At 45.8% G+C, this 23,506-nt stretch overlaps 3 protein-coding genes across 5 annotated transcripts; 2 read left to right on the top strand and 1 right to left on the bottom strand.

The window, feature by feature from the left end:
* Window positions 1-556: 556 nt before the first annotated feature.
* tmigd1 (transmembrane and immunoglobulin domain containing 1) lies at window positions 557-22,297 on the bottom strand. 2 transcript variants are annotated; one of them, XM_037269603.1, is made up of 9 exons: window positions 22,212-22,297; window positions 20,176-20,267; window positions 2,659-2,940; window positions 2,175-2,362; window positions 1,984-2,046; window positions 1,438-1,722; window positions 1,084-1,371; window positions 914-1,017; window positions 557-822 (listed from the first exon to the last, which is right to left on the bottom strand). In XM_037269603.1, exons 5-9 carry the CDS (start codon window positions 2,033-2,035, stop codon window positions 811-813), a joined length of 741 nt encoding a protein of 246 aa, XP_037125498.1. In that variant the 5' UTR covers window positions 2,036-2,046; window positions 2,175-2,362; window positions 2,659-2,940; window positions 20,176-20,267; window positions 22,212-22,297; the 3' UTR covers window positions 557-810. The 2 variants fall into 2 exon arrangements, with proteins under 2 accessions (XP_037125498.1, XP_037125497.1); XM_037269602.1 differs by having other exon boundaries at window positions 2,189-2,362.
* si:dkey-175g6.2 lies at window positions 14,533-19,363 on the top strand. Of its 2 annotated transcripts, none has more exons than XM_037269600.1 (2): window positions 14,533-14,804; window positions 16,344-19,363. In XM_037269600.1, exon 2 carries the CDS (start codon window positions 16,373-16,375, stop codon window positions 18,194-18,196), a length of 1,824 nt encoding a protein of 607 aa, XP_037125495.1. In that variant the 5' UTR covers window positions 14,533-14,804; window positions 16,344-16,372; the 3' UTR covers window positions 18,197-19,363. The 2 variants fall into 2 exon arrangements, with proteins under 2 accessions (XP_037125495.1, XP_037125496.1); XM_037269601.1 differs by lacking the exon at window positions 14,533-14,804 and adding an exon at window positions 15,607-15,830.
* On the top strand, window positions 21,905-23,502 carry LOC119133604. The gene is made up of 5 exons (XM_037269604.1): window positions 21,905-22,358; window positions 22,532-22,652; window positions 22,892-22,962; window positions 23,040-23,291; window positions 23,435-23,502. Exons 1-5 carry the CDS (start codon window positions 22,188-22,190, stop codon window positions 23,477-23,479), a joined length of 660 nt encoding a protein of 219 aa, XP_037125499.1. The 5' UTR covers window positions 21,905-22,187; the 3' UTR covers window positions 23,480-23,502.
* The last annotated feature ends 4 nt before the right edge of the window (window positions 23,503-23,506 follow it).

Raw genomic sequence — 23,506 nt, 5'->3', positions numbered from 1 at the left:
GCCATAATACCACTTTGCTTTGTCTGTTTCTTTTAATTGGTTTTGGGTTATTCCTATCACAAAAACGTGTGAACTCTTTTATTATCTATTTAGATTATTCGTCAAGTTTTTTATGTGAACACGTATTTTATTTTATGGGCTAAGTGACATTGTGAGCTTGGCCTTGGACATTGATACAGAATTTTTGTTGCATTTAAAGTAAATGTATAACACAATTTTAATGAGTCAGTGTCATTCAGTAGGGAGTTAAAGTTCAGGCTTTGAAATTTAACACTGAAAGAAGACATTACAAATCCACTTAATGTCTTGGACGCAAAGATAAGAATGTGCAATGAGAAATAATCTTCCTCCCATTTTGGTAAAATAATAGATTCCCCACATAAATCAACCAAAATAAATAAACGTGTTTGTTAAGCGTAAGCATTTTAGTAACAAGTCAAAAGTACTGCGTTAGCTTTATGTTTACTCGTTGGCAGTCTCATTGAGTTATAATTTAGAATAAAAAGGCATCCTCGTGGAGTGCTACCAAAGGACTCTTTACTTTGCGGGTTAATACAATAAATTACAATACAACTTTATATATAATAACGCATTACACAACAGCTTCAGGCATCCTCACAGAGGGCTACATCAGGAGTCGTTTAATTTGTCGGGTATCTTAGCCTTAGCTTCACGCAAAGCTAATTAAGGGCAAGGGCTCCTTCCTGTTGTCATGGAAACGAGCAGCCAAGTGGAGAGCTACGAAATGACTTGGTTAAATGGCTGGTTCTCTTAGTCTTAGCGCTAAGCTAACCGACCGCAGACGATCCTTCACTTGCAGCACTGTCGGCAGACAAAAGCTGAGTGTTAAAAGACACACTGCGACAAAAGACACTTAAGCACAGCTTTTGTTTCAATACTTTTGTCACGTTACCTTGATGATTCTCTCCCAGCGTGAAACAATGGCGAGGATCGCCGTAAGGCACACCACAACCACGCCGGCAATGATGGGCATCAGTGGAAACTTGACGGTCTTTTCTGCGGAATTCAACAAAGTCAGCAACATGGAAGCTCAACAGTGGGTTGTGGACTGCAAAGATTCACCTGTGACAGTAACCAGGAAGTCCTTGCTCTTGATTCCGTAGACGGGCGAGTCCACCGTGCAGCGGTAGAGGCCCTCATGCTTACTCTTCTCCGCCTTGTCGGCGGATAGCCGGCTCGTGAAGCCGTCGTTGGTCAGGGTGAAGCCCCCTGCGATTATATCGATAGCGCTGCCGTTAAGGGTCCACCGCACCGAGGAGATGGGCGGGTTGGCGAAAATGTCACAGCTCAGCACCAGCGATGAGGCATCCTCCACTAATACGCCCTCGGATCCCGACGGTGTAGGCGCATCTGGTATAATAATCAGGTATTATTTGACGTCTATAGTCGTCAATGGCAGAGAATGAGATAACACACATGTGACATTGAGGGTGACGGAAGCCTCAACGCTGGCGTTGCTGCTCAGGCGGCAGGTGAAGGTGGCGCCGTTGTCCTGGTGGATGACTGGCATGATGCACACGGCACTTTGTCCCTTGCGGTTTCCTTGGCGGAGAATCACCGTGGCGCCGTTCCTCAGCCACACCAGTTCCGCTCCGTCATCCTCGGATCGGTTGCTGGAACACACCAGCGAAACGGTTTGCTCCAGTTCGGTCAGGATGACTCCCTCGCCGTCCACGCCGGGCACCGACTCGATGGTGACGCCTTGGGATGAAGGATAGATTAGCAGATGAGAAAAAAAAATATGTTGAGTCCAATTGCCCAACTTAATATTGTATTGAAATTTGTCCCCTTGAAATTTTGAGTTAGATTTTTTTACATTTTAACGAACGGCAATCAAAAGAATAACCTCGTGCAATCGGCCTTGGTAGAGAAAAAAAAAAAAAAAGACCGTATGACGCACGATGCTGGTTTCTCGGAATTGAAAGGCTATTTGTGTGTATTTGTGTGTGTGTGCATACTTACACAATGTTTGTGCCGCACAAAGCGCTAACACAAGAACACAGTAGGATCCCATTTTATTCCTTCCTGGTAAGAAAGTGAGAGCAAAGTTTAGAATTAATCATACGCTCTTTATGAAAAAATAGTAGCACAACTAAAATAACAACACGTACAGATTCTATATAACGAGTGAATGTGAACAGCGGCAAGCTCACCTGAGTGTGCTCACCTGAAGATTTGAGACGTGACAATGTGTCAGCTCTTAAAGACGCCGAAGAGGAGTTCAGCTTTATGACTTCCCGCTGTTTGTTATCAATCATGTGTAAGTTTATTGTTGTATTTTTTATTGGCAGTATGTACTCAACCTTGGGTGTGGACATGAAAAGGATTGCAGTGCCAGCGCCTTCAAAAAAAAAAAAAAAAAGACAATAAAAGATACAGATAGTCAGCAGCAGAGTAAAAAAAAAAAAGGTGAGTGTGCTGCCCCAAGTGGCTGTGAGTGGTATAGCCCTACTAAAAATCATCAAGGTTCTTACTTTGTACTGTGTTAGAGATAATAGTGGAACAATCTGATTGGAGGCTATAGCACAAAATTTTAATTCATTAAAACAATTTCATATTTCTTAGTTTCTTCCCGGAACGATTTAACAAGAAAAAAGGCTACGTAGACAAAAATAATCTATTTAATAATACGTGTACCTCATTGCAGGTTTTGGAAGACCTACATGTCCTCCCTCTAGGTGGCGCTCTCGGCTTCATGACAGGAAGCCATGATGACGAAGTCACGTCGCGTGGGCGGCATCACCCATCATCAGTGATGCGGCAAAGCCCACCAGGGTCCGTCGTCCCCGCCCGCTTTCAGTGTTCATGCGCAGTGTCATTGATGGCCCATGACGTAGTACCACCTTTCCCCACTAGGTGGCGATGGGAGGGTTGTTGCGTGGGGTTTGTGGGGGGAGTGGTTGATTGGCGGCTGGGAATCTGTGAGCAAATGAGAGATAATTGCTTTGTGTCAGAGCAGATTTGGTGATGGGAGATAAGGGGTCTGGTGGTGTGATTAGGATGATGATAGCGCCGAGATGGGTTGGGGGGGGGGCTCGTCACTGTGATGTGGCGTAGTTAATGGTAGCGGCAGCGTCATGAGAGGCGGAGCCAAGATGGAGGAACAAAGGGGTGGCGGATTGGGTGGGGGGCGCCGATTGCATGTTAAAAAGCTTTGAGGGGCTTTCGGGGATAATGGCGGGTACGCGTTCTGGCGTCTGCTGCAGCTGATAATCAGGAGACAGGAGAGGGTAACCACCAAGACAGGAGCGAACTTGGTCAAGGGGGTGGACACAAAGAGAGGTGGGGGTGAGGATGATGAGGAGGGGGTTGGGGGGGTTGCTGTCACCTGCAAACACTTGAGCTGCCACCATTGGGGGTGAGCAATTTTGTGTCATTTGCACGCAGCAGGACGGGAAGGGGGGGGGGGCGTTAGACGGGTTGCGGCGATATTTGTATTTTGTGCAAGAGTGGCTGCGAGAAGTAAAACATGAAAAGTAATCTAGGCCAGTGAGTCACAGGCCCGTGTTTGAGCAACATTACAGATAGCGATCACAACGGCAGCCCGTCGAGGCAGCGCTGGCATAATTTGCTTAGATGTGATTGCGCCTTAATTAAGTCCTTGTCTGATGGGCGCATCAAGTGTCCTAATTTCACTTCTTCTACCGGAAAAGACACCGTCGGCTCCCGTTTTTCAGCCTGTGACTCATCCGCCTGACGAAGCCGTGGCGTCACCGCCCCCCCCGACGCTCCACCTCCTCCCGCCCGTCGCATCGTGACACGCCGTCCTCCGCGTGGCACCCTCCGCCGGGCCACTGGTGGGGGGACGATACTCGGCGTTAATTCCGAGCTTTGTCGACTGAAGAGGCTCATTGACTGTGGCGGCTGTTTGACCTTGCAGAGAGGGCGGGCGGGCGGCCCGCTTAGCTCACTTTCAAACCATACCCTTCAGGGCGGGAGTTTTTTTTTTGTTTTGTTCTGGCTTTAGGCTACATATACAGTATGCGTGTGGCACTTAACCTGCAGGTGTCGGCAGTGCGCTTTCAAACTACTGCAGGGTGTCAAATCAAGAAGATGAAAGCGTTGCCACTCCCCGACCAGCAATGCTAATGTGAATAATATCTAACCTAGCATCCGTTTGTTGCATTTTGAAAACATGCTTTGAAACTGTTTCAGCACCAGTCACTGAAATGGACAGATTTTTTTCTCGACCCATCCAGCTCATTAAAAAAAAAGCCTTGCAAAAAAAGTTAGCGGGCTTTATCAGGACAGCGCAGGATGCATTGGTGATGAATGTGCGCGAGTGGCGTAACAAGATAACAGATAACTGCTGTTAGTGGCGAGCTAATAAAGCCTTTGAACCGGACCTCGCGGGAGGCTTGAGTCGTGATTGCTATTATTGCCGTACGAGCTATTGCAGCCAAAACGCAATGTTTCATCAGGCGGCTCGCGGGGGACGAAACGCGAGCCTGGCGTCGGTTTTGGCGCGTCTAATTGGCCCACGTGCATCAAGCAAAGCACCGAATGGACTTAGTGTGTTTTAGAAGAAGAAAGAAAATCCAAGATGAGTCCGTTGTTATCGTCGAATTTATCATCTTAGCAAACGTGTACATTAGAGTCAATGAAACGGGTTTTTATGAAAAGCCGCATTTAATGACTCAAAAGTCCGAATTGTCTCGACCGGCATTTGGATCACCGGTGACTAAATTGTCTTACGAAACGTGACTATCACAGCTGGCTGGTGTTGGTTTCGCGTGTGTGCGTCCTCTTCACATTCCAGTCACATCTCCACGACTGCCGGCTTGAAGGCGCTTTTAATTTGTTTCCACTCACACCTCGCGGGATCTTTTCCAAAATACTTGACGACCGAGACCAGCGTGCAGGAAAACACCTGGAAGCTTAAATCACTCGCATGTAAAGAGTGTAATTGGGGATATAATTTAGTGCACACGCGTGTGTGTGTGTGTGTGTGTGTATGTGCGTACAGTGTGTGTTATTAAATGCGTAGACCTTCTCCCCGCTATCTCCTCCAGCCAGCGCCAGTGACGCACAAAGCGCAGCACCGCCATGAGTCATCAGGCCGCCGGCATCAGCACCACCCCTCCCTCCCCTCTCTCCATCTTCCCTCATCCCTCACGCCTCCCTCCCTCCCTCCCTCCCTCCATCCCTCCGCACATTCCCATGTAGCTTTGTTTCTACCGTCTTTACCTCTCCAAAGCTCAGCGAGCGTCAAAACGGCCACCTGGCACGACGATATGACTCACGCTGGCCATCTTATCTACGTACGCGGCGCGCTGGAGGTGTGGAAAGAGGAGTCAGCGCAAAATAAAGAAATAACTTGAGCCTAAAGGGGCGCTCTCTGAGCGGATGACTCATAAATGTGTCCCAGCCCCCCTTTCCGTCGCCACCGCCCTGCGGAGAGGGTCACGCCCACTGCTGCACTTAAAGATGGCTGGCGAAAAAAAAACAAATTTGAATGAGTAGTTGGAGGTTATTAGTTTCGTCAATGATGCCAACTTGTCATTGATGTTTTGGAAACTGGTGCTTACACTGGAAATTATTTGAGGAAATTAAAAAGAAAGGCATCCCTTATGGCTAAGTTCTGACTCCAATTTAGGACCACTTGAAATAACTGGTTGGCTTCAACTTGACCAAATCAGCTGTCATCAAGTTAAAAGTTTCAGCTCGAGAGTTATCGACAAAGTGTTTCAAGTTCAATGTTTCATTCCATGCTAAATTTGAAGACAATTTGACCAAACAAAACATGCATCATTTTTTTTTTTTAAACCTCATCAGCACCCTTAACCTAAATGGTGTTTGGAAAGGTCCCGATAGATACATAAAAACGAATTAAAACCACTTTCAAACCAGTATCATTGAAAATGTGCACACTATGCCAGGTTGTGACTAGAATATGAAGCAGACACACACACACACACACACACAGAGACACACACACTGACGTTGAAGACAAGCCAGCTGTGATAGTCACAATGTACTCGCCGGCCGTGACGCGCGTCTGCAAGGGGAAAAAGGTCATCGGTGTTTGCGCAGGACGTGGCTCGTGTGCGCCGTGTTTACGACAGACGAGGATTTTATTGTGTACGCGGTATGCTTTACAGTTTTGTCGTTAATTACGCCGACAAAAAGACAAAAGAAAACAAGTGAGTCATCACCAGGAATATCGAATGGAATTGGAAATGAGGTGGGAATCTTACACGCTATTTTTTTCAAAAAAGATTCATCAATGGCGCTGGCAATTTTTAGAGTCTTTGACAAATGGAATGATTTAAGACACGTCTATTTTCTCCCCGTAATCGTAAGGTCCGAGCAACATTGAGTCATACGTGTTGTCTTAATCATCAAAGAAGCCAATAAAACAACAAATCAAGTGTTAGACCTTGAAAAGGTTGAAATTTCGAGCCCACGGGCAAGCAATCTTGTTTTTTTTTTTCCCTTTCTCTTTTATTTGCCACGTTAAGCCTCCTCGTGCGCCAATTATCCCCCGAGAGGTGGCGAGCTTCACTCTTAAACAAAAGGAGCAATCAGTCGTTGCTCTCTTCCCCTTCCTCCTCACTCTCCTTTTCACTCCGCCGGATGGAAAGAGAGCGAGGGAAGAAAAAAAAAAATGGAGCTTTTTGTTTTTTTTTCTTGTGTCAAACCACGGCAGGAAAATGGCAGAGCGTTTAAAAGAGCCAGGCCGCTGATTGGCGAAGTCAAGCTGCCCATTTTGCACAAAACCCGGAAAAAATAGAACCGATAGTGTGATAAAATGTCTGAGGTTGGATCTTTTAACAGCGCTGCTGTCTGTTTGTTTTTTTTAATTACAATACACGAGGAAATGGTAGCAATGAAAAAATAGACGATATGACGTAGTCGGTAATTTTGGGTGTTGGTTTGATTTCTAGAAGCAACAAAATGAATGCTTGTTTCTGAAAGACTGCAGAAGGAAGCTCGCCTTGTTTTTTTTTTTTATATAAACAGTAAAAAGTATTTTCTTGTGTTCCTAATAAGAACATTTTCATTATCACTCCCAATTTTTTTTCTTTTTTAGAGAACAAATCAAGAAGAACAAAAATGATTCATCTTTTGCAAAAAAGGAAAAATAAGAAGGAAAAAACAAAATGTTTTCTCTTTTTTTGTTTCATGATTGCATAGATTTTTTTTTGGGGGGGGGGGGGGGTAGTTGGCCTAGCAATTTAACAGCTATTTCCTGTTTCATTCAAGTGCGCTATCATGAACCATCAGGCGAACTCCCGAGGGGGGTTCAAATCCCAGCTGCGGCTAAACAAGACCCTCCGATGGCGGCAGTAAAGCTAATGTCCGCCCCCCCCCTCCCCAGCGGACCCTCCGAGTCCATTGAACAGCCGCTTAACGCGTGAACACACACACGCACGCATACACACATGTACACACTCAGGGGGCTTGTTGTAGATTACACTAACCAATCTAATGATCTCCTCAATGGGCCAACTGGGACTCATGTGAGACCGCCGTCACCCGTGGGGCCCCCCGGGCCCCTGAGAGAGGCTCGGGGGTAATTACCATGGAAATGTGTGTGTGTGCACGACAAAGATTAGGCTGATCTATTTTGGCTCATGTTTCCAACCACGACAGTGAGAAGCGTCACCGAACAGGATTATTTATCCGCAGGATTATTTCATTGATTTGCGGGCAAAAATAATTTTAAAAAAATAAAAATAAACCTCTCGCTTTTTTTTTTTAACAAATGTGACATCACACTTACGCAACACGCAATTTACTTTCCAAACATGATTTTCTATTTTTTGCTCATGAGCTCTCACCATGCACTAAAACGCATAAAATGATGAATATGGAAATAGGCCCCGGTGTTCTTTTTAAAACAAAGTGATGTGTTTCTACGTATTCCCATCTTTCTCGGTATTAAAAGGTGGCTCGTGTGTGAGCTGGACATTTTGAGCTCAAGTAGGAATCGTGTCGAGGAGAAATAGAATGACGAAGACAAATCTGAGATGGTGATTCTCAAGCAGCAGCAGCACATTGTGGTCATCTGCAGTACGATGAGTCACCTGTAGGCACCACACACGCACGCAGCACGTGCGCGGGCACGCCGATGCGCAGCCGAGCGGAGCTGGGTATAATCCCGGACGATAGTCACAAAGCGTATTGTCTTGGTTGAACGACAACACAATCGGAGGCGTCGCAATGAAAGAAGGCTCGAGGAATCGGCTTGGTGGTTGCCACGGGAGACAGACTGGAAGAAAAAAAAAAAAAAACGGATGTGCCCAATCACAGCCCCTCTGTTTCAGAGAACTCATCAGCCGCAGAGTGGGGTGAAAAAAAGAGAAGTTTTGAAGGACCCCCGTGGAAAAATGATCTAAAATGGCTGCCTCCGAACAAAATGGCTGACTTAATTAGCAATTTGGGGTACTTGAGACTTTTTCGGGGCCTACATCCAAATACATAAGTCAAAAAATGAATTAAAAAAACGATCTATCAAAAAAGCATTTCAAGAAAAACATGATAATAAGTTGTCATTCTTGCGTTTTTACATTTGTGTGCTGTCAGACGTAACTGCGTCTGTCATTTGTGTTCGCAGTCGCCTGTGGTGCACAATCAGCGACCTGAGCAGTCGCCGCCTCACCCGAAAAGTCTTCTCAGCTATCATCTCTAAGCTTGGTTGTTATTTTAAAAAAAATTACATGGGAATAGGATCTTGAATACAAAAAAAATAATCACACAAAAAATTGCAATCTTGAATACAATATCAGGAGGTTAAAAAATGCAATTTGTTTTTTCAGAATTGTTCAGCACAAAATCTTGCTCACTCATTCCTCAACAATCGCAGAAAGTTTAAATGAGGTCGGTGACCAGCGAAATTTCCGGTTTTCACTGATATGTGAGAGGGTCAAATTATTGGAAATGGCGCCGAAGCTTCTGCTGCTGCTGTCTGGCAGCAGACTCGCGATAAGCACGTCCGCTGTTGGAAATGGAATACACGTTGGTGTGATAGGGAGGCAAATGAGAATGAGCGGACGGCGGCAGAATGGAGAAGAAATGGGGAGGGGGTGAAAATGATAGCGGAGACAAGAGGCGCGTTTAGAACGGCCACTTACATACGGCAAACACACCGGCGGCTGCCCGAGCGCCTCGCCGAGTCACAGATAAAGAAAATGGGAAAATTCTCCCCGTGCGCTATCGACTTGAAAAGAGCTGAAGGCATACAAGCTTTTCAACAAGGTCAGCTTGAACTCAGTGTCTGTTTCGGAGCCTACCGAAACACGTTACTTTCATCGATGACAAAAACAATGAAAGCGGTTATACTGTTAATCGACTTTAATGTCGACAAAAACGATAACAGAAACATGTTAGCTTCATAGATGACAAAAAAAAACAGCTATGTTGCTAATGGCCCGCCAAAACCACGTTAAACTGTCTCAAGTTTTTGAAGTCGGCCATTTTGGTTTGAAGCGGCCATTTTAGGGCATTGAGAAGCTCCTAGCAACAAATTTACCGTCAATGAATTCAATCTATTCACATTGTTTCTTACGGGAAGAATTAGTAACACACACACACACACAGGATGCGAGATTGTTTGTCGCTGTAGATGTTGTCAATGAGTCACGCAGGCACATTAGGGCGTTCCAAATGACTTCCCTGCCAGTCGGGCTGTGGCGCTGATAACCGATAACACTTTTCATCAGGACTCGCTCGGCTCTCTCGCCTCGGGCTCTCCAAGCTATATTATCGACTACTATGGATTGTAGATCTATAGGTGTGTGTGTGTGTGTGTGTGTGTGTGTGTGTGTGTGTGTGTGTGTGTGTGTGTGTGTGTGTGTGTGTGTGTGTGTGTGTGTGTGTGTGTGTGTGTGTGTGGCCTCCACATCACAGAAGAGTTCATGCCGTAAGGTCCTTTCACACAATGTTCCACCTTATTAGGTAGCAACAAGAGCGGAGCAATGGAAACTCGTGTTTATTTTTATATCAATGTTTTCAATGTAATTTAATTAAATGTAATGTACTTGTTTAGGTGATTATTTTGCGTGATTAAATTATTTTTTGTACTTTTGTAAATGTACTGAATTGCTGACTTGATTATATTTTCACTTACATTCCATATAAACCCATTAAATTAATTGAATTTAGCCATCACACTCACAAACATATTGCTAAATTGAAATTCTCAGTATCAACTTTGTAAGAGCAGCATTTAGTTTTGCAAAGGTCATGATGACATTATGAGCGGTTATCTGTTTTATGTCATTTGCTGTGCTGCAGCTATTTTTGTCCTCTCCACACTGTTGCGGATTGTTAAAAGCTGCTTGTCGACCTCGGGCTGACAATAACAAGCGCCGCGTCTCAAATTCATACGTATTAAATGCTTTTAAAATGAAATGGTAAAAAAAGATTTCGCCCTCAAACTTCTGTTTTTAAAAACCTATTATTCTTGTTCTTCCAAAGGGTAGAGGAAAAATATTGCCTTGCTGGCATGGAAATAAATGGCTTGTGGTACGTATTCGATTTTGCAGCCTCAAGCAGTAATAAATGCATGCAAAAGCAGCATAGCTTAGCATACTAAATTCTTGTCAGAAGACAAAGAGAGAAGAGAGATTTTTGTAAACAACTTTTGCTGTTAGTAAAAGTAAAAAAAGTCAATTGTAAATTTGAAATAGAAAGGAAGAAAAAAAGTACATTTGAGTTGTATTTCTACTCCAGTCCACTAGGTGGCGGTATGGTTAAACCCAAAAGTATATAAACAACCCAAGAAATGACATGAAAACAACACATGCATCTATTTTGAAACAAAACTTAAGTTGCTCTGAAACCACCAGGAAGTTGAAAAACAACCGAGTACCCATTCTAGCTTCTATTAACGGGTCCGAGGCCTGCTACTGGTTGTGCTTCGGTGCGGCGGGCCGATCCCGCCTTGGCGTTGGATGCGTGTTTACTGACGCGAGGCGCGGAGATTGATGGCGGGCGCTGATGTCTTTGCGCTGCCCGTATGAAACGCCTCATCAACCTCAAATTCGCCGGCCGCCCCGGGACCGCCGCCATCATTCACGACCCCCCCCCCGACCCCACCCCGTCGACACCCTCCTGGCGCCCCTCGTCCTGCTCCTCTTTCTTTGTAATGGAGAATGAGGGGAAAATAATTTGGATGGGTGGCGATGGATAGCCATTCACGGCTCATTCTTGGATGGCTTTGACGGCCTTATGGATCGGTATTCATTATGTTTGACGCACTGTGGATTTTTCATTACGAGCCGCTCACAGTCTATAAAGCAGCACATTGCTGACACGCCGCACTCTCCGTGCACCTTTCAAGTGGACCATTTGCTCAACACATTAGCTCCCGCTAAATGCTAAAAAAGCTTTCTCAGTAAAGCACTTCCAGGTACAGGTGTAACCTTTTGGGTTGTTTACGTGCTTCTTTCTGGGAATCGATTCACCGCTGCCCACACACACACACAAGTCAGGCGAGTCTACCGATATAACGAGATTTCTTAGGTTTTTGCCTCATTTCGAGTTTACAGAAGACTCACGATATCCGATCGAACGAATTACGACTCATTCGCAGCGCTAATATATAGCGCCACCTGTTGCTTTGGCATAGCAAAATTGTTCATTTCAGAAGGTCTAGGGACAACAATGGAACACAGTGTGAACTATTATGGATATTCTTCTGATTAAAAGGGTGCAACGTGGTGGAAGATTAGAGCGTGGGCACACAGGTCCCGGACACGGCGCCACCTTCCCGGGGGTCCATTGTGTTGCGGGAACCTTACAACGCAATTACTCGTCCATTCTCAGCCTTGGCGGAGCGCGGCGGCGTGGGTGGGAAAAGCGTATGCTAATCGCTCGGCTGCACTTTATCACTTGAAGGTGTTGTGCTCCCGGCAGCTGCATTAGCGCAGACAAAAAAAAACAAAAAAGAAAGTAAAAGACAGCCATGCCAGCGTGCAGGTTCATCATTCTCAAAGCATCTCCTCCTACGTCAGCACAAAAGAAGGTGATTAAAGGGAACAAAAAGGCTCTTCGCCCAGAGTCTCAATTATCTCAGTAAAACAGCAGAGAAAACTCTCACGTGAGTTACGGGTATTCATGCAGAACTACAAACAAAAAAGTTGTAATGTGCATGCCAGGCCACTAGTTGGCGATAGCACCACAAACATGAATATTTGCAAATATAGTTTTTCTAACTATAAGTCCATGCACTGCAGTTCTTGGTCTTGGTTTTTGAATTTCTCTCAAAAAGCTTATTTGGTGTCAGCAGAACCAATGGAAATCTTTAAAAAAAAAAAAAGGGCAGTGACAACACTGCCAACTAGTGGCCTGGCATGCACATGGTGCGTCCTTCTTGAGTCGAACTTCAAACTTTGCAGAGGAGAAACTTTTCGCCGATTAAACGTGAGCCAAGCTCCTGCGAGGCGCCGCGTCAATGGCCTTTTGTTCCGTTTAATTAACTCCGACCACAGACGGCCACAGAGAGAGAATGAGGAACCCTTTGGCGGCCATTTTTACGAGGTCATTATCCAGTACCTTGAGAGACCTTCAAAGACACGTTCAAGTGTTCCCTCTGTTTTCATTTCAAAATCTATGCAAATATTACATTTTTGTTTTAGAGCGAGAGACAAAAGGCGGCGAGGTGTTGTGCAGTGGTCGAGTGTGAGTCAGGTTTGGTGGCGGGGGCTCGTGGGGGGGGGGGGGGGGGGGGGGTTTCGTTAGCAAAGGGGCGGCTAATGCAGAGTGGCAGTTGATAATGCCAAGGCCGTGATATTAGCCAAAATCTGCCCTGCGGCACACCTCCAGTGCCGCTGTCATCATCGGCGCCGTCATCAAGCATTTCGGCACGCAAATAACGATGCCCCCCCTCCTCCGCCCCCTCCCTCGCAATGCAATCTAATCAAGCAGAGGTTGTCATGTGATGCCTTAGGGGCCGTTTGAAATTAGAGCTTTTCTCACGCAAATGTCTGTGTTGGTAACTATCCATTGTTGAGTGGTGCCTTCAGGAACAGACTCGAATCTTATTTTCCTCACACAAGTGACCTGCGAACTGAATCCATCCATTCATCCAAAGTTAAATGCGTATCCATTCATCCATTCATTGAATGATGCCTTCAATGGCAGTCTGAAATCATAGAAGCTGTTCTTTCATGATCATGTATCTGTGGCTTGACGAAACAGGAAATCGAGCATAAAAACATATTTGCTAGCATCTCGGTGCACTCTTGAAATGACTCAGCCTCTCCACTTTGCTCGATTCAGCCTTTGTGCATCAAAACTGTCTTGCACTTCGCCTGACAACAAGATTATAAAAATAAAGATTTCTGTATTCCCCACCCTGTCAAATATATAAAAAATCCAATTGAATTCCTCTCACAGCACAGCCAGAGGAAAACAAAATGGCGGCGGTGCGTGTCATAATGTTTGTCAATTATATCAGTGAGAACAGACCACTTTCCTTCTCTCACCTGTTGACGTACGCTTGGGTGACTCTCATGGGTGAATCAATACTAATTACAGTGACGTATATAATTGGACTGGGGGAAAAAAATAGATGAAATACAAGCAGAATAAATCTTTCGTGGACAGTTTGTGGTCCTGCACAACTGATTAGTTCAGTCCAAAAAAAATATGTCTGTCTGCAGTGGATATTTTTAGAACAAGTCTACACCCTCCTGTTCAAATGCAGTTTTTTGGTGACGTACAAAAAGTGAGTCCAAGAAAAATCAATTTAGAACTTTTAAATCATATTAAATCTTGTATATTGCACAAGTGTGTACACCCCCAGTCAGCCTATCGACCAAGCTAAATATCGACCTAAAGTCATGTGTTGCCTTCAAGGACAGTCAGAAATCATAGCTTTCCTCGCTCCCAAATGATTTTTCTAACCATCCATCTAGTGTTGCCTTCGGGAACATTCCTAAAGTGCAGCGTTACGTCTATAACTGATTTTCCATTCTTCCATCTATAGCTAACCTAAATTCCCGTGCTGCCTTCAAGGGCAGTCAGATATCCCCAATCAACCAATAGAAATATTTCAACCAACAATTGAACGAGATGCAACGATTGCAAAAAAGCACAACGCTGTTAAAGGGCACTTTAACCGAGCATCCACACGCACACACACAAAGCAGCACTAATTGATAGCTCGTTAACAAGGTCGCCCCCCCCCCTTCCCCAACACCACCCCCTAATTTTCCCCTGGTGCAGCGGAAGATTTAAGAAGTCGTGCAAAATGGCTGCTCCATCTCTCACTCACTCACTCTCTCTCTTCATTGAGGAATATTTCATTCATGCCATTTCCCTTCATTCATGCTGGAGGGAAGGGGAGTGGAAGGGAGGAGGGTGGGAGGGGGGCATGTGGGGGCGTTGGTGCCATCTCCACACCAACGTTCTTATCAATGGACGTGACGTCAGCACAGCCTGCAGCTGGGGGTGGCGTATGGGGGGGGGGGGGAGGGTGTTGTGGTGGTGAATGTGGGGAGGGGGGGGTCGGTGATGTAGTCACGTGGTTCCACGGAGGGTATATACAATAAAGTTGCGCTGGCCGTGGTGCTGAAAACATCCACTACAATACATTAGCTGCACGGCTTAAAGTGACAAAAAGCAGTTTTGATTTGTTTTTAAAGAGTAACATTTTTATCTGAATATTCTTAAATGTCGCGCGCAGGCTGAGAAGAAAGAGAAGATTTTAAGATTCTCCCCAGTCTTGATGAGATTAATTTTTGGAGCTTTACTTTGACTTTTTTTTTTTTTTTTTTTTTTACCCCCCATCGCTCGCCCCCCACCCCCACCACCCCACTATAGTGGGACCCCAGGTAGGTGAGAAAATTCATTCATCCATTTCTTCATTCATTCATCATTTTGTGGTATTGTAATGGCAATTGCGCGTTTTATCTCTTATTCGCATTTTATTGAAGAGGAGAAAAAATACCTTTACAAATAATCCATTGTAACTCACGTTTTCTTATGTGGTATAATAATGCAATACGAATAATAACTAAACGAAATCTGTCATTACCCCCCTTTTAACCCGCATTGGCACGTGCCATATTGCGCCAAATTGATTTTTTTTTTTTTTTTACACACAAATTGAACAACGCGCATTTGTTTTCGTTTCGTTTTTTTAAGCTCCACAACGGCGACATTTAGTCAATTAAATCGGTCTATTTTGAACAAGCCAGTGAATTTATTTTTAAACTTCAATTTGAATTCAATTATTGTGCATTGATGACGTGGAGAGACGGGACAATGGGGGGGGGGGGGGGGGGTGCACGTGTTTCGTTACAGAAAATAACATTACGAATTACCAAAAGGGAAACGCAAAATAAATAGATAAATATAAAAAAAATACAAATAAATAAATGTGCTAGATGTAGTGCGGAGCGGATACAAATTTGGGGCTCGCGTGCATTCCGCCACAACACGCATCAGTCGTGGGGGGACGTGCCCACGCTACAAAAAAAAAAAGGACAAAAGCTTTTTTTTTTTATGACAGCGCCCACACTCTTCCTGCAAAGAGGGTGATTGCAGTGGGCGGGGGGGCTTCAAATGGACCATCCAGATAATTTGCTATTTGCTTGGGGAGGAGGAAGAGGAGGGTGGGTGTACGTGGGGGGGTTTAAGTAACTCAAGCGTGCCTTGCAGCTTTTTACCACGCATGACTTCCACGCCGTCGCTTTTACTCACGGGACCTTTATAGGATTACATATTCTTTCGTTCTCTTTTTTTTTTCTTCCAAATACATATTTCTTTTTTCTTCGTGACAAATTGTGCGCGCCAAAAAAAAAGATGGCTGGAGCGCACGACCCCCTCCTGGCTTTGTTGGCTCGCGAGAGGAGGAGGTGAGAGCCGCATTTTGTTGCGAATGGTTTGAAAAATACAAGTATAATTTGTACAGTTTAATCCAGACGTGGTGGTACTAAATGCAAAATGTTGCGTTGGGGGGGGGGAGAAAAATGGCAATGCGTTGCGCCAATTCTGTGCGTCAAATTTGTCTAAAATAAAATGTTGATTTAAACCGTCCCAATGTGAGAGAAGCGAATCGTCACGTCATCAAAAAACCGAGAATGAAAATTGAGTCAAAAAGAAAGAAAAATTGAGGATATTTTTGTGTGGGCTCGGTTAAGAAACGACGGTATGCTTAAAAACATTCAAATCCAAACCTTGCCTCCTCATCGTGACACACGCAAATGATTTTGGAATGAGTGTGATTCATATTCGTAAGAGTCTATTTTTTTCCACTCATTCTGTCACTTCAATTCAGAGGATTTTTTTTTGGGGGGGGGGGGGGGTAATATTGTATTTTAAATCTAACTGTCCTGGCTTGCATGTTGTGCCCCCCCCCCCCCTCACAGGTGCGTCACCTCCCTCCTGCCTGCCCTGCATGGTCATGACCAGTCATCACCCCCCTCCCTCAGCCCGCCTCATCCTATTGGTCCTCCTCACCGTCACTCTGTGGCTGGCCACCAACGCTGCCCCCGCATGGGCCGAACCCGAGGACAGAGGGACAGCAGAGGGAGGGGCGGCGGAGAAAGAGGAGGAGACGGTGGTTGTTCTGCCGCCCCGGGGCGACGACGGCGGAGGCAACAATGCGTCGCGGGACCGGGACGAGCGTCCGGAGCTGGGATTGGACCCGGCGCGGGTGCTCGCAGTCCTCCTACAGGCTCTGGACCTGGAGGGTGACGAAAGACAGGAGGGGGACGAGAGACAGGAGGCGTCCTCTAGCTTGGTGGACGTCAATGAGATAAGGAGGCAGTCCGGGGCTGATGAGGTTATCCAAGACTTTGAGGAGGAACGGGGTCACGGGCGGTCAAATGAGGACCTCATGGAGAAAACACCAGTTGATAGTTTCCTGGCTTCCGCCCCCCAGGGGGACGAGAGCTCCCTGCAGCGCAAAATCCGCGGCTACTTCCAGAACATTGATTTGGGCCTCCAAGACAATGAGATTCTGCCACCCCTGAAGGGCTACAAGGCGTACAACACACAGTTGGCCCGAGCTGGAAAGAAGCTCCACTGGCAGGAAAATTCTGCCGCCCAGGCCGGCCCCATCAACGGCGGTAACTTCATGGATGACTTTGAGGACGAGGGCGGCGAGCTGGAGGAGGAGGTGGAGGAGGAGGACGAGAGCCTGAGCCGCATGGAGGAGGAGGCCAGGGCCCAGGCTGAGAAGCTGGAGGTACTCAGGCAGCAGGAGGAAGCCGAGCGAGCCCGCGAGGAGGAGCAGCGTTTGGCCGACGTGGCCTCCGACATGCTGCTACAGTACATGGGCCGCAAGCAGCAGGCCTTCCTCAAACCACGGCAGAAAAGCAGCAACGCTGCCGAGGACAAGCGCTCTGAGGAAGTCCTCCTCCCCGTCCAGGACGAGGACGACCTGGACCAACAGATGATCGATCGTCTCATCGAGATCAGCAGCAAGCTGCACCTGCCGGCTGACGACGTCATCGAGATCATCAGCGACGTGGAGGAGAAGAAGAAGAAGCGGAAAGAACTACAGCAGCAGCTCCCTGCGGTTGCTGCCTTACCCGTGGTGCCCCGATTTAGGCCCCTGGTGCCCCCCCCTCTGGCCGCGCCGCCCATCTACCATTACACGGCCTCCAAAAACCCCAAGAAAGCCCCCTACAAGGCCCCCTACAAGGCCTCCTACAAGTCCATGAAGAAGTGGCAGAAGGACAAAGGCAAGTCGCGCAAACAGGACTTGTGGTACCAGCCTCAGAGCCCCATCGACTACTGGTACAAACCCCAGAAACAGTTCCTGGCCTTCCCTTCCTACCCGTACTACCAGAAGCCATATCGGGCGTACTACCCTGTCTACTTCCCTTACCCCAAGCCGCAGTACTACGGCAAGCCCCCTTCCGCCCGGGACCAGACCTTCAACACCCAGGACCTTGATCCGCAGGGTCCGCGACGTAGGCACAGGGGCCAGGGCAAGAACCGGGGGCAGGGCTGGAGGCAGAGGCCGGCGCCCCGCTTGCCCGACACCCCGTACATCTCTAACTATATCCTGCCCCACCCACGGACCTACCAGCCCCTGCCGCCCCCGAAACCCCTGGCCCCGCCCCGGAGGGGCAGGCGGCCCCCCTTTTACTACCAGCCGGCCACAACCCGGGACGACGACTACGAGGAAGACGGCCTGGTGCCTCAGATGGACAGTGAGGAGGAGCTGGAGAACTTTATCGAGAGGATCTACATGAAGCGCAGAATGTACTGAATGACTGGTTTAGGGAGGGAGGGGGGGGATTTGAAGCCCAGGGTGGGGGCGGTGTTATCGTAAGGCTAAAATGTATCATTTGGATGGTCCAGGAATGAGATTCCAGTTTGTTCTAATCCATTCTTTTTTTGATGTTGTTGAAAAGGTTCGCTCAGATGAATGGGGCTGGGAGGGGCTTACCCTGCACTTCGCCATGTTTACATTGTGAACACAGGGCGGAGTATGTCCGTCTCCATTCAGGTTTTCTACAACACACAGCGTCACTGGAACCATGTTTACAACATGTCTTTGTATGTTACATTACACACACAGACACACACACACTCCCAAAAAAAAAAAAAAATCAGACAAGTTTTTGGTTGTATCAGATGTGTGCAGGTGCCTTTTACAATTTAAGGGAGGGCACATATATTTTTTGATTTTTTTTTTTTAACCCCCTGAATTTTTGCCTTACACACACTAGTCTCATCCCGAAGCCCCGCGGTCCCCACAAAGCACAAAACACTTCCAGATCTGGTGGGCCGAGGTTTCGCCATCATTCTTGCCATCCGATTGGATGCGATTTTATGTCATCTTTTTTAGCATGATTCATATAATTTTTTTGTTGTTGTTGATTGTATCCATAATCTTTAGGGCCCTCGTGGAATCTTTGCGTTGTTATAAGGGATTTGAAATTCATTCTGGCAAAAAAAAAAATAAATAGTTTAAAGGGGTAATATCCAATTGACATTATGTATTAGAAAATACGTTTGATCCTTTTATGGGTTAACCATGTGTAAATTGGCACGAGGGCCCGTTCATCACTTTAGTTTTGTTTAAAAAATATATATACTTGAAGTCCGCCGCCACCAGTGTGGGGGGACCAATCGCTTTTGTTCATTTCCTGAAGAAATTCAATGACGAGTTTGCGGTGGGGTGGGGGAAGTGTCAGGGATTGTGCTATTTAAAAAAAAAAAAGAAAACAAACAAACAACAACAACATGCACGTCTTTCTACTTGCATCTTTGAAAAAAGGACAAAAAAATGTGGGAAAAAAAATAAAACAGTGTGGAGAATTCAAGATGGCTGTCTTCTCTCATTAAAACTGTGAACACTAACAATTAAAAAAACAAAACAAAAAACAAGAAGGAGGAAGACCTGCTGACGCCATCTGTGTGAACGAGTGTTTGTGATTGATGTCACCGTTAGCATTGTAACATGTACAGTGTGAAATAAAAACATGCCCGTGCAATGTGTACAGAACAGCATGACGATGATGACCACTAGTTTTGCTATACTATCCTTTAAAAAAAAAAAAAAAAAAAAATCATAAATAAAAGCAATTATTTTATTAAAGGTGATTTTTTTTCATGGCTTCTGGCTGTTTTGGAATTTGGTGGTTTTGGTGGATATCGGGCACCGCGGTTGGGAGCAAAAAGGTAAAAAGGTAAGAAGGAAGGAAGGAAGGAAGGAAGGAAGGAAGGAAGGAAGGAAGGAAGGAAGGAAGGAAGGAAGGAAAGAAAGAGGCGGTGATTGACTTGTGATTGGCGCATGAGTCATCCATCTTCACACACACGTATGCACGCACACACATTACTTTAAAGGACATTGCACCGGCTTGCAACCTCAACATTGCGACGCTGTCACACTAAAATGAGTCATTTTCATGTCACCGTCACACACACACACAATTCTAGAAAAAGCGCATACACAAACACCAGAAAAAGTACACAGGTACACACGCACATTTTGTGTGTTGTGATTCAACTCGTTTCAATTTTTCATCTCGTAAGAAATAATGGAAATGATTTATGCTGGGGTAAAAAAAAAAACACGTGCACACTCATAAAGGGATTTTTTCAAAATGTAAAATATTGAAGATTTATAAAAAAATAAAATCAGGGAGTGAACAGTGTTGTGTATGGCAGGGTTGTCCAAACTACGGCCCGGGGGCACACTAGTCAAAAAAACAAAAGATCATAAACAAAATGTCATCTTACCACATATTTCTCTCGGGGTGGTCAGCATGATGCAGGGGCGGATCTTTTCGGGTGGGTCACAGGGCTGCGGATCACCCGGAAATTTGCCGAACCTTTAACAGAAAATTGTCATGTAGTCGGGTTTTGTTGCTGTTGAATGACTTGGGAGTGTCAAAAATCAGATAAATAAAATTAGATTGAATGAATCATGGGAATTAATCGTTTGTGGACAACCAGCTCGTACCCCGACGGACCTCCCCTTGTGTTGATACGGCACTGTTTCTTATCTAAAAAATGTCCGCTGCCACCATTCCCGGGCGTGAAATCCTTGGCGCTTAAAGAGCTCTAATTCAATAAGAAAGAACTCCTTAACTTTGACTTTCTCGGTTCTTATCACCGCAGCGCCGACGCCTTACACGCTGACGCCGGCGTATAGTACAAGCGCTGAGGAAATGACAAAAAGATTTTAAGATTGCCTCGGGCAAAGACGAAGGAGGGAGCATCGGGGGAGCATTCCGATATTATGTCTGCCAACTGATGTACAAATGATGTTTTGATGACAATTTGAAATGCAGAATTCTTCTGCCTGCTATTTGTATCGAATTCCCAATTTTCAGCTGGTCCGGTTGCTTTGCCAGGTTTTGTGTGGTGGCTACTTCGGATAAGAAAAGGGGAAAAATAACATCAAACATCTTTTTCTGCTATTTGGACATATTAGGCCTCATCAATGCAGCTCTCAGCGACCATTAAGAGCAGGCCTTCATCTTGCTTTGCCTTTTGTCTCTCATCTGCCTTTTTCCTCCCCTTACCCGCCACCTTTGTTCATTGCCTATTATTTCACCGCTACCCCAGTTTACCCCCCCCATCCCCTTTTCATCCTCTCATCTCGCAATTTCTTGTTGAAAAAAAAAAAAAAAGAGCAAGGGAAGGCGAACAGGGCGAAAAGCACTCTCGCTGCTGCACTGCTGGCACAATAGACTGGCGGTGAGTCATCACCACTTATGTTCTCGCCGTCGTCCTCCTCCCACCAAACACGCACACACATATATATAGGGAAAGGGGGGCTGGTCACTCCAATTACTACCTACCTGCCGTGCACTTAGAGGACGAACAGACAGACACACACACACACGGACACGTTCCAGTTCTGCACAATGACCCTGAAAGCAGCAATTGGCTCGCTGTGTAATTTAGGTGATTGTGCTTTGCAAATGGCTGCCTCACCGCATCAAAGTGCAGACAAAAAAGGCGTGTGTGCATGGAGGTTGGGGTGGGGGGGGTGCTTGAGGTCAGTAGGACAGATTTTTGACTTTGGCAGTGGTAAATGATGCTGGTGGCGTGCACGAGATGGCCCTGTCTCCGACACGCTTTAAATGTGTTAATCAGCATATGGGGTTGGAATTTTTTATTTATTTTAAATGTACTTTCACTTGAAAGATAATATTTTAGTCTATTTGTTACTCATGCAGTCCAATTCTCGTGGTTCGTGCATGGGCCGTGACGTCACAGTTAGTGGAAGCAGAGGTTGTGTTTTTTGTGGGTAGCATGTAAACCGGATTAAAAAGAAGAAAAATAAATCCAATGCACGTGTGGCTTCCAATGATACGCGGATTTTCACTAATCGCGAGCACGTTGTCTACTGAAGTCGTTGAGGAACCATATTATAGCTTGCGTTTTCATGTTTAGGCGCCATCTGGTGGACAAGTACAACAATTGCGGGTCACGTTGTGTTTGTTTTTCTTATCCTGCTCTTCATTTTTGTATCCTATCAAATAAGTGCCCACTTTTACGTGATACAATGGTTGAAGAAAAGACAAAAAGACGTGAAAATTGTGTCTCGGGATGACCTGATTGTTTATCTCCGAAGCGGGAGGACACCCGAGCCTCGGTCCTCTGTGAGTCTTTAGGGCTATCTTTTTGCTAGCATTAAATATTCAACACCTGTAGTTTCCGTTTCACACTGTCGGGCGCAGGGAGAAAGAAAGGTGAGCCCACCTTGATAACATTCTACTGGGACATTTTGCAAGAGGAGGATGGATTTAATGACGGTATCTCACCTCGGCGGGACTGATTTGAGAAGAGTCGGTGAAGAGGACGACGGGTGTGAAAAGTTCTCAGGTCAAACAGCGGAAGTGGAAAATGGGGGTGGAGGAAATGGAGGACGTCTTCAAATAATCGCCTGTGATGGGGAGACAGAGATTAAGGTTTGTTCTTTTGGGAAAATAAAAACTACTTTACAAACATGGCACATAAAACGTAGAATGAAATTAAAAGTTGCTGCATTAGAAAAATATGCATTGAAAAAAAATTGCTCATTACAAACCCTCAAATTGATTTATTTCTTTGGGGCATTTGAAGAAATTAAAATTGTTTACAGGTCAACAACCCCGAGAGCTCACAAGATGACATGCAGAGTGATGCCCCCCCACTGTGCCCCCCACCGTTAGAGGTAGAGCTGACACCCGGGCTATTGTCATCAGATCCCTCCAATATAGATGGTAAAACACACACTATCATTTTTGTAATGACATAAGTGAATGAAAAGAATGAAACCGTTTTATCAATATTTCCTGCTTAATATTATATGCACTTTTTATTATGCACTCTTAAAACTGGTGGGTTTAAAAAAATTGACTGATGCTGGAATAATGACTTTCCATCAATTGCCACAGGATTTTGTTGTAAAGTGAACACTACTTACCATTTGATTCCCATTTTCATGGCTACTTTGGTGCAGATGTCCCGTCGGAACCATGCTGGTACTGTCTCAGGTCTCTTGACCCAGGGTATCACCCTGGAGCTTCTCAGGTTATCAAACGTCTGTTTAAAAAAGAAAAAATCTGAATTTTAGTCATGATGACTAAGATATTTCTTTGATATTACAGCAGGATTCGGATTCTTTGTCTCTGCTGCCGTCTGGTGGCCAAAAGATGAACTACCAGACGGACCCACGCCCCCACTTCGGCGTGGCCTGCTCCTCGCACGCGCCGTGTCGTCCCCTGTGGGGCAGCGAGGGGCCCAGTTGTGGGCTCAGGGGAACTCCAGATGGAACTGATGATGATGAGCAGCAGCAGACGCAGCGAGCGTGCCCCCACTGCCACTTGGCACTGCCCGCTGACACGCTCACCTGGCACGAGGTTATTAAACAGCACACATACGACCCCCCACCCACAAAGACACACGTCATATTATATTAGGGACACTTGCACCATAATTTGTGTGTTCATTGCACAAGTAAATATACTGCAGTTGATTTCATATGTTGTGCTTCTCCTTGCAGACAAAGTGCCTCCAGTTTGACGGGTTGCGCAACCCCAACAAATAGAATTTTGCCATACATCACCAATGACCA

Source organism: Syngnathus acus, chromosome 14 (assembly GCF_901709675.1).
Source record: "Syngnathus acus chromosome 14, fSynAcu1.2, whole genome shotgun sequence".
Classification (NCBI taxonomy): domain Eukaryota; kingdom Metazoa; phylum Chordata; class Actinopteri; order Syngnathiformes; family Syngnathidae; genus Syngnathus; species Syngnathus acus.
This window is presented reverse-complemented; position numbering and strand designations above follow the sequence as displayed.

Coding starts and splice junctions, on each gene's coding strand:
- tmigd1 (XM_037269602.1), bottom strand. CDS start 2,339: ATGTCCACACCCAAGGTTGAGTACATACTGCCAATAAAAAATACAACA. Junction 1,723..1,983: donor TTGTGCGGCACAAACATTGT/GTAAGTATGCAC, acceptor CTTCATCCCAAG/GCGTCACCATCGAGTCGGTG. Junction 1,018..1,083: donor CTTCCTGGTTACTGTCACAG/GTGAATCTTTGC, acceptor TGAATTCCGCAG/AAAAGACCGTCAAGTTTCCA.
- LOC119133604 (XM_037269604.1), top strand. CDS start 22,188: ATGGATTTAATGACGGTATCTCACCTCGGCGGGACTGATTTGAGAAGA. Junction 22,359..22,531: donor ATGGGGAGACAGAGATTAAG/GTTTGTTCTTTT, acceptor AATTGTTTACAG/GTCAACAACCCCGAGAGCTC. Junction 22,653..22,891: donor AGATCCCTCCAATATAGATG/GTAAAACACACA, acceptor ACTTTGGTGCAG/ATGTCCCGTCGGAACCATGC.
- si:dkey-175g6.2 (XM_037269600.1), top strand. CDS start 16,373: ATGGTCATGACCAGTCATCACCCCCCTCCCTCAGCCCGCCTCATCCTA.